General features: G+C 44.1%; 1 protein-coding gene across 1 annotated transcript in view; it reads right to left on the bottom strand.

The window, feature by feature from the left end:
* Nucleotides 1-8,836: 8,836 nt before the first annotated feature.
* The window catches only part of AGXT2 (alanine--glyoxylate aminotransferase 2), a 43,759-nt gene continuing 42,196 nt past the window's right edge, over nucleotides 8,837-10,399 (bottom strand). Inside the window, exon 14 of the mRNA XM_055554851.1 lies at nucleotides 8,837-9,156. Within this exon, the coding sequence (XP_055410826.1) occupies nucleotides 9,049-9,156 (108 nt within the window). The 3' untranslated portion in view covers nucleotides 8,837-9,048. The remainder of the gene's footprint in view (nucleotides 9,157-10,399) is intronic.

The raw sequence follows: 10,399 nt of genomic DNA, 5'->3' as shown, positions 1-10,399 counted from the left end.
GGCAATCAACCAATGCCTGTAAGTTGGGACTATTTAGCTGGAGCAGAGAAGGAATTAGATAACAGAAAGGCCAGCTGCTTAACTCTTCATAAGTGAGGATGAGGTAATCATTTTCAAGCTGGGCATGAGACAAGGAAGGGAGCAGAGCAACGAGTAGGACAAGAAAGGCCCTAAGTGTGCCAAAGGCCAGCCATGAGACTCCCAGTCACTCATGGCAGCCAGGGATAGGCTGATAGTTAGAGGAGGCAAGAAAGCTGTGTTTAGGAGGAGTGGGGCAGTACAAAAGGATGGCAGGGGGCTTGCAAGAATCAGAAGTTTTGTTAAGACTGATTTAGGGGACAGTGATTACTGGTGCCAGGCTCTCATGGCAAGATGGTAGTGGGCACAGTCAATATCTCCTGAGGCCAGGAGAGCATATGTGCTCCAGGGGGAGGAAGAAAACACAGTGGATACCTAGCAAAAATGTTCAAGGAGCTGCTGACGATGTGACTCTGTAGGCCAGAAGGAGGTTGCCCTGGACATGTGCTTGGGAATCATCAGCATCTAGAAAGTAAAGCCATCATGGATAATGAATGAAATCACACAGATAAAGTATATGGAGAGGGGAAAAAAGAGATCAAGATAAAAGTCCAGCAGGTACACCAGCATTAAAGAGCAAACTGAACGAAAACAAATGCATGAGAATGAAAAGGACTAAAGAGAGTGCCTGCATGCCAAGTCATTTCAGTCATTTCTGACTCTTCACAATCCTATGGGCTGTAGCCTGCCAGGCTCCTGTCCATGGGATTCTCCAGGCAAGAATACTTGAGTGGGTTGCCATGCCATCCTCTAGGGGATCTTCCCAACCCAGGGATCGAACCCACATCTCTTATGTCTCCTGCATTGGCATCTGAGTTCTTTACAAGTAGTGCCCTCTGGGATGCCCAAAGAGATAATAGGAGATTGGAAGGCCATGGAGCCATTAAAAAAATAGGAGAAGAAGCCAATAATCTCAGCTGCCACAGACATTCTAAGTGAGGTGAGGGCTGAATTTGGCAGTTAAAAGGTTATATTAGTCAGGGCTTTTCAGAGAAACAGAATCAATAGGAGTTATATTTGTACACATACATACATAGCTATGTATATAATGATATGCATATGTGTATAAAGTGTATAGTGTACATAAAGTATATAATAATGTACACTGCTGCTAAGTCGCTTCAGTCATGTCCAACTCTGTGTGACCCCATAGACGGCAACCCACGAGGCTCCCCCATCCCTGGGATTCTCCAGGCAAGAACACTGGAGTGGGTTGCCATTTCCTTCTCCAATGCATGAAAATGAAAAGTGAAAAGTGAAAGTGAAGTTGCTCAGTCGTGTCCGACTCTTAGCGACCCCATGGACTGCAGCCCACCAGGCTCCTCCGTCCATGGGATTTTCCAGGCAAGAGTGCTGGAGTGGGGTGCCATTGCCTTCTCCGAATAATGTACACAGCTATGTAGTTAAAAAGAGATATATCTATATATCTACATATCCATATGTTATCCAAATTTAGATTTATTATAAGATATTGGCTCATGTGATTATGGAGACTGGGAAGTTCCCTGGTCTATTGTCTGCAGGCTGGTACAGTTTGAAGGCCCGAGAGCCTCAGGGGCTGATGGCATAGATTTCCGTTGGGGTCTGAAGGCCTGAGAACCAGGTGTGCTGAGGACAGAGGAGATGGATGGCCTAGCACAAGTGGTCAGGCAGAGAGGGAAAATCCAATCTTTTCCCACCTTTTTGTTCAAGTCTTCAACACATTGTGTGATGCCCATTCACCTTGGGCAAGCCATCTGCTTTACTCAACCCAGCAATCCAAATGCCAATCTCTTCCATCACAGACATGTCCAGAAATAACATTTCATGAGTTATCTAGGCACCAAGTGGCCCAGTCAAGTTGCCACATAAAATTCACCATCACAGGGGTTGTAGGTCACTTTTGCAAGAATAGTTTCTCAGAAGCCAGCTTGTGGGGTACTGAGAGAGGGGCAGTGAGGGAGTGATAGAGCAGTGCTCAGAATTTTTTCTTAGCAGCTTTTTAGGAAAAAGATCTACATTTGAAAGACTTTTTTTTTTTTTAATGGAGAGAGAGGTATGTTTTTAGGCTGAGAGAAAGAAGAAAAAGAATGTAGAACTTGAAAATTCAGAAGAGAAAGAACAATTCAAGCTACAAGATCCTGAAGAATAGCTGTGTGCTGAGGTGTAGGTTTTATGTAAAATAGCCTGACTGTGAATGTGATGATTGGCTCTGCAAAGGCTGAGGAAGAGGTAGCTGGTGAAAAAGCCTGAGGGCTCCGGGCAGAGAGAGCATGGTGAAGCAGCCCTGGGACTGGGGGCATTTTGGGGGGAAAATAGGCATGCAGAAGTCGGGGAAATGTGCAGGGCCACCAGGCCTGGACGCCAGCCAGAGACAGACTAGTGGCAGGACATTAGACTGTAGGTATTAAGCAGGAGAGTGATGTGATCAGAATTCTTGCTGGATAATTCCAGTGTTTTTCTGATAAAGGACCATCACTTACTGAGAATGAGAAGGGCAGGGGTGTGAACTAGGGGCCTAAAGCAGAGTACAGAGAATTGCAGTCCCCTTGGAAAATGAATGGACTTCCCTGGTGGCTCAGATGGTAAATTGTCTGTCTACAATGCAAGAGACCTGGATTTGATCCCTGGGGAAAATGAATATGAGATGCCCAGGAACCTTCTAGATTCCTCCTGCAGATATTGTGTTCAGTCACTTCAGTCATGTCTGACTCTTTGTGACCCTATGGACTATAGCCCGCCAGGCTCCTCTGTCGATGGGATTCTCCAAGTAAGAATACTGGAGTGGGCAGCCAGTTCCTTCTCCAGGGGATATTCCTGATCCAGGGATCAAACATGAGTCTCCAACATTGCAGGCAGATTCTTCACCATCTGAGCCTTCAGGGAAGCCTGTGGATAGTACAGCCTCACAATTCATCCAAGCAAGGCTTCCTTTTCTTTCTAAAGTTACCTCTGGTGCTTTATTACCAAGATCTAAATGTGTGTCTGTGTATATATATGTTTTTTTTTCTAGAGATTTCTTTATATATTATTTGTTCCTATTCATATATACATTCTAAATATTGTATATTTATCAATATATATAATTTATATTTCTGAACACACACATACAAGCCCCTATCAGATGGCTAAATTTTATTTCAGATAAGCTAATTGCTGCTTTAAGCTGTTGGTAAGTGTAGCATCTGTTGATAAATGCACACAGCACTCTTAGGTGTTAGTTTCTGCCTTTCTGTGAGGGGCACTGCATTAGGCCTGATGTATATGAGGATGGAGAAGACAAGGTCACCAGGAGTTTACAGTCTGGTTAAGAGGTAAGATGTCTCCACAGGCATTGACATCTTTCTCAGATGGTGAGAGCCAAGTGCAACTAAGCAAGTTCTGTGTCAAAAGTAAAGGGACGCTAAAGAAAGAGTTAATATTCACTGAGCAGCTGCCAGTGTATTTGCTTATTTAAATCCTCCCAAAGGTCCCATGTGCCTATATTATACTATCCTCTTTTTTGGACCCAAGGAAACTTCAGTTCAGAGAGGTTAATTTGCCCAAGACAAAACACATGGAGAACTTGTGCAGTCTCCCTCTTTCACATCATTTTGTCTCATCTAATTAAAAGTTTGTGTTTTCATTGCTTGCTGTCTGCAAGGACCCTCCCCAACCAGTTCTTGATGAAATCACGTTCTTGACATCTCTATGTTCTCCATCCTGGATTACTAGCGCAACGTTGCCTGTTCTGCCAACACTCCTTACGTCTGTCATCAGTCAGACCAGGTTGGCCTACCTTTATCTGAACTAAACCCAAAGGGGTGGGCATAACTGAGCCTTTGGTTCTGTGTCTTCACTCTTACTGAGTGAGTTAGGTGGCCCTTTCGTTTTTGCTGAGATAATTTGTGGTGTTGTGTTCTATGACTGTGCCTGGTTTTAATGGGCACAGCTGTGCCACATTTACTGTTCGTCCCTTAGTTGGAAATGTGGCTTCAGCTTTAAAGTAACCAGAGCAATGTGCTGCCACAGGGCCTGGAAACTTCAAACCTACTTTCGAAACATGACCATGATGCTCTGGCATGAAGTGGTGATGAAGTGGCCGATGCTGATGATTTAAGTGGGATCTAAAGTTGGAAGAAGAATCAAATCCTCCCATAGATTACAGACACCTTAGGAGGTTATTTTGAATTACTGGAAAGTTAAAACTACATTGATGTAAAAGATGGAGCATTGAAACACAAAGAAGGGCATAGTTTATTGCTGTATTACTAGTTTATCAGTGTTATTTTACATCTCTTTAAAATTATTATTATTGATGGTATAATCAAAGCTTCATGGTTTGTTTTTTTTTTAATTACTCCCTCCTGAGGGGATTGTCATTTCAAGGGTTTTAAACAGCTGCCAACATTTTAATATTATATTCTCATCACATGATTAACTGTCAATATGTTCCTTGTGGAGGAAAAAAGTTTACTTCAGCTGAGCATTCATTACCTTCACTTTAGGCAGTTTCAATAAGAAAGGAAATAGAAAAGAGTTGGCAAGCATGTAGATTTCTTGCCTTATGTAAGCTGGCTTACATCCCACCTCCTGTCGGTAGAGCAGAAAATGGAAGGGCAAGAAATGATGGTGCTAAACTCCTACCCATGGCTCCAGATGGAAAGAACTAGGAATCCATCATGTGCATAAACCAGTGAAAGAAATGAAGACTCGCTCTAAGGACACAATGCTTGCCCCTCCTGTGCGGTGCCTCTGATGGCTCACGCATCTTAATCACCAAATGCTCTTCAAGAAAGAGGAGCCGTTTATCCTGACCAAAGCACTTGGATAAATGAGGCGTAGGACCAGGCTACGGTTCAGAATTCCAATTCTGCTTTTCTTCTGCAAGGACTCCAAGAGGTGGGATACTATCAAGGTGTAGTCCTAGATGTACACAAGATCCTGTGGCATCCAGGAAGCCACAAGGAATATGTTCTATAATTAAATCCCTCAGGCCCCTTCTTCCAAGACAGGGTGTCCTGCATGGCAGGGATCTTGGCCTAGGCATGAAAAAAAATTTTTTTTTTAATTTGTATTTTGTTTTAAATGTGTTTAATTTTTTTCTCTTCATATTTTATTAAATTTCTAAATGGTTGATGTGAACATTATTCTCAATGTTTTCCCCTTTTTCTTTATCTGGAAAGAAAAGAAATATCGGAAATGGGAAGGCTTTGAAGAAGAACACAGAAGGAAATGCTGTCTTTCTTGTGCAGTCTCCCCGATCCCTTAATTTTCACTGACAATGAAGACCAGAAGAATGTTCCAAGTAGAGTGATCTATAGATGCAAAGAAACAATATGCATGACATGGAAAGAAAAAAGGGAGCTTGAAAACTTAGGGGGCAAACTGTGAAAGCTCTTGAATGCCACAATAGCTGGAATTTGGACTTCGTTCCGTGGGCAATAGCAGCCCTCAAAGCCTTTATAAGATGAGAGATGCAATCATATTCGTCCTTTAATTAACTGACTTTGAATCAGTGTAGACGATAGGTTGGGAAGGAGTCCAGAATATCAGTTAGGAGATAGTTGAAACCATTCAGGAGAGAGGATGACAACTCAAATTAAGGCAGTTTTGGTATAAATGGGCCATATCGGAAAACTTACATTGAAGAAAGTATTTATGAGAGTTATTACATTGTTACCAAGGAGGATTCTTGGCCTCCTTAATCAATAGAAAGTGATCAGAGGCCAGACAAGAAATTCAGGCAAGTCTTTAATGGGGCCCCTGCTGCAGCAGAGGGGAATGAGAGAGCAAACAACCCTTGTGAGCTCACTCCCTGAGGTGAGGGTGAGATTATTCCTTATATGGGGTAAGGGTAGTAGTGTGTCTAGGGGTGGCTTAGGTGGTCTGCTCACCCATTAGGTGGTGTTGTGTACAAGGGGCATGCACAGTAGACTGCTTTTGCTCCAGGCTCTTCAAAAGTGGCAGTTGGGCTTTTTCTATCTTTTGTCCAGAATTTGCCCCAACTGTGTAAGCACGCAGTTGTTTTTAGTCCCATATGATTTCTTTGCATTTTGTTGCTGGAGGAAAGGTGTGTCCAGGTGCAAGCATTGCAGCAGTGCTGCGAAGGGTCCCAGGTCCCAGCTTGTCTCAGCATGAAAGGCAGAAAGATAACCTGGATGAAAATGATGCCCTAAATGATGCACCTCAGACAAAAGTTTCATTAATCAAGAAGAAATTCATTGTAGGAGAGAAATTCAGTGTGTTTTGTGTTAGAAATGTTGAATCGGAAGTGTCCTGGCAACATCCAAGTGAAGGTGTCTAGACAGCTAAAATCTTGGAATTGGGGCTCAGCTGGTAAACAATCTACCTGCAGTGCAGGAGGCACCAGGTGGACCCCTGGGCTGGGAAGATCCTCTGGAGCAGGGAAGGGCTGCCCATTCCAGTATTCTGCCATGGAGAATTCCATGGAGAGAGGACCTGGCAGGCTACAGTCCATGGCTTTCACTTTCAAACAGGTTGAGTCTATAGGGTGAATATTTGCAAGTCATCAGTATAGTCAAGTTAGGGGATATTTCCCAAGTAGAGGAGGCTGCTGATAGGGAGAGAGTCTAGCAAGGAACAAATGGCCCAGGACAGAACCCTGTAGTGGAGAAGTTGCCAGGGAGACTGTGAAGGTGGCATCTGAGATAGAAGGACCACAATGCAGAATCTAAGGAAATCAGTTCAAGAAGCAGCAGTTGTTTAGAAAGAATATTCAAAGGAAACATTTTGGCCATAAGGAGATTTGGGCCATACGAAAGTCAATAGTGGGCTTTAGAGAAGGTAGCTGCCCAAAAACAAGAGGCCAGAATGAGGTCCTAGTTATTGAGGCACGACAGGAGGCAAGGAAGTACACTGGAGCAAAAAAAACTGCTCTTAGGAGATTTTATTGTGAAGGAGAGAAAGGGAATGTAGCTTGGAAGAAGAAATTGCTATTTGCTTGGTTCATTAGTTTGCAAGCACTTTTACATCTGGTAGCTTACTTGATTCCCAGGACAACTTAGAAAGTAGGAAGGGCAAGCACTGATATGCCTGGGAAAAGGAGGTCAAAAAGAGGTGAAAAGTCTTTGCCAAGGTCATCTATAGCCAATTCATGGGAGAACTGAGTTTAGAATTCAGGTTATTTGGCCCATAATCCAATCATCTTTCCATTGTGCCCAAACAGAGCATTTCTAAAGTGTTTGCTCTGTTTGGGTACTGGCTATGAGAAGGCATTGCGCTCCTTGTTGCAGGGGTTTTAATCTTTTCTAAAGGAATGTGCGGAGCCACTGGCAAGTTTTGTGCAAGGGAAGCCCATTTTTAAGTCAATGCCTGAGGGAGACAAACCCAGCAGTGAGGTGCAGCATGTCTCGGTGGAACAAACACTTCAGGGGTAGACCATTAGGATGGCGCTTCAAACTGGGACACAGCTCAAACTAACTGAATGACAGGCTGAGAAAGTGACTTCCCATTCAGTTTTATGGATCTTCTTCTGATTGCGTTAAGGATAGGGTCTCGGCTGGCCAGTATGTTTTATAAAAAATAATTGACAAAACATTTGTTTTTGGCTGTACTGGGTCTTCATCACTGCACAGGCTCTTCTCCAGTTGCGACAAGCAGGAGCTGCTCTGGGTGCAGTGCACGGGCTTCTCATTGCGGTGGCTGCTCTCGTCGTGGAGTCCAGGCTCTAGGCTGCTTGGGCTTCAGTAGTCGTGGCTCCCAGGCTCCAGAGCACAGGAGGAATAGTTGTGGCACATGGGCTCAGTTGCTGCGCAGCATGTGGGATCTTCAAACAGTGTCTCCAGCATTGGCAGGTGGATTCTTTACCACTGAGCCACCAAGGGAGCCCTATTAAGTCAATTTTAAGACAAGTGGTGCACATGTATGGAAAAGAAGTGCTATGAATGTGCATTCTAATGATGATAAGGTTTGGGAACTTCTTGGAGGCTATTTTAATAGGAATCTACAAAATGAAAGCAGACGCCTAGACATATAGAGAAGAGACTTGTGGTTGCCAAAGGGGAGCCAGGGAGGAAGAGGGATGGACTAGGAGTTTGGGGGTTGGTAGATATCTGTAAACTATTACATTTAGAATGCATAAACAACAACATCCTGTTGTATAGCACAGGGAACTGTCTATATTCAATATCCTGTGATCAACCACATTGGAAATGAATATTAAAAAAAGAAAGTATAAAAATATGTGTAGACCGCTACAAGTCTTATTATAAATAATTTCAGACATAGTATTAAAAAAAATAGGAGTAATGAGAATTTAGTCCTGGGTAGGATGATGGCAGCGGAGACAAAGAAGACTCGGATAGACATTTTAAGGGAGTCAAAGGACAGGACGTTATCTACATGGGCTATTTTCTGCCTCATTTCTCAGGATGCTTATGATTGTAATAAGAGAAAAATTAAAAGACTTGTGTGGTCTATTGGATTTATTTTCTCGTATAAGAAGAAGCCCGAAGGTAAGGTGGCTCCAGGACAGGGTAATTCAGTGGCCTGATGACGTCATTAAGAGCTCAGCTTCTCTCTACCTTCCAACCTCAGCAAATAAGCTTTGTCCTCAAGACTGCAAAGTGGTTGTTGTGGTTGGAGCCATCCTACCCTGACATCTGATGCTTTGGTGCAAGAAGAAGACATCTTTTCTGAAGATGAAGAGCAGAGGATGAAGAAACATTTCCCAGAAGGCACCTCCACCGGAAGATTTTCCTGGAGGAATCATATCACATATCAGGTATAAACATTCACCACAGAGGGGAGTCAAGTTACCATAATTAACCCAGATTAATTAGGATTTATTCTCTGAGCTAGGGAGTCAGATCCTTTCCTGAAGGATGGCTTTCTCAAGGTAATGGGGGATAATAGGGACTCTGCTAACAAACATGGCTGGTAAGCAGTGAACCATAGAACCAAGACCAGTGGTTCTGGAATTTCTCAGATTAGCTCTTGAACATAAGTGGGGAGTTCTTGAGGCTTGTGGTGTTTTTATTCTTGAAAATTTTATTTAGCTCTTCTCTCCATGTGTTGAATTAAGGCAGAGCGAAACACTTCCACCGCAAAATCAACTTCTGGTTTAGTGATGCACATTGAGGGCGCAATGCGGAAAGTCTGAGGAGACAAAGGAAAAATAGAGGAAAGGGTCACCACAGAATGAACTATGATTTCAGGGAAATGCACTAGACTGGGAATCCAACATCTTGCTTTCATAACACTCCTTATATTTCCCTCAAGGGTTGGTCTCCTCCTGACCCAGTGCTGTATCCAGGCCATTCATCCTCTAGTCTCAACAATTCTGGTACCATCTTCTCTGCCTCTCTTCATTTTTGTCATCTGCTGACCTCCTGGTCCTTGAGCCACCTCCACTGAGGTCTTAGGCCTTATTCACCCTCCAATTCTGCCACCGCTGAGGTTGACTTCTGTGTCCCTGTGTAAAACCCAGCAAACTAGCATCTCCATTTCTTTTTTTTTAATTTTACTTATTTGGCTGTGCTGGGTCTTAGTTGCAGCATGTAGGATCTAGTTCCTTGACCAGGAATTGAACCTGAGCCCCCTGAATTAGAAGCATGGAGTCTTAACCACTGGACCACCAGGGAAGTCCCATTTCTCAGTTTCTTGATCGCCACATGTTCCAGAAACTTCATCTATGATCCTCCTCTGCATTCCTGCACATCCCAGGCCAGCCCCACAAGCCTCATCTTCACTAGGAATTCTTCAATTTCTGATCCCCACTGCCTCTGCCTTTCTCATGGAAACTTTAGCAGTTTCCTCATGCCTCCATGATCTGTGGATCTGTCACTCCGCCTAGATCTCCGCCTCCCCTTCCGACCCAGCTCGGAGCACAGGGTTGGGGATATGAACCACTCTCTCACCTGCCCCTTTCTGCCCTCCTGCTGCTGTACCCACACAGCGAAGTCCCAGCCCCGGTCAGAGCTAGCACAGAACTGTGCTCCAACAGACAGCTGAGAAGCGGTAAAGAAACTCAAGCCGCTGGTGGACTCACACACCAAGTAAAGCAGAGTCCTGCTTCTGCTGGAGCCCTAAACGTTCAGGTCCTCTGTCATCCCTGGCTCAACTCCCACACCCCTCACTCTATTTCACAGACACTCTTGCCTCATGCTTCCAGAGACTGTCAGGCAAGAGCGCTCTGTAAATTTGCTCGCTCCCACGTGCATTCTTATATTCTTGCCTGAAGGTTCAGAGAATGAACTGTCTCTAGTATTCGACTCCAAATTTTCCACCTGTGCCTTTGGCCCATGAAACGCCATTCACCTCCCCTCCAGGAAACATCTCTGCATTCACTTGCATCTTCACCTCCTCCTCAACTTCCCCTCAGCCTATAAATAAGCACACT

Source organism: Bubalus kerabau, chromosome 18, assembly GCF_029407905.1.
Source record: "Bubalus kerabau isolate K-KA32 ecotype Philippines breed swamp buffalo chromosome 18, PCC_UOA_SB_1v2, whole genome shotgun sequence".
NCBI classification, from domain to species: domain Eukaryota; kingdom Metazoa; phylum Chordata; class Mammalia; order Artiodactyla; family Bovidae; genus Bubalus; species Bubalus kerabau.
This window is presented reverse-complemented; position numbering and strand designations above follow the sequence as displayed.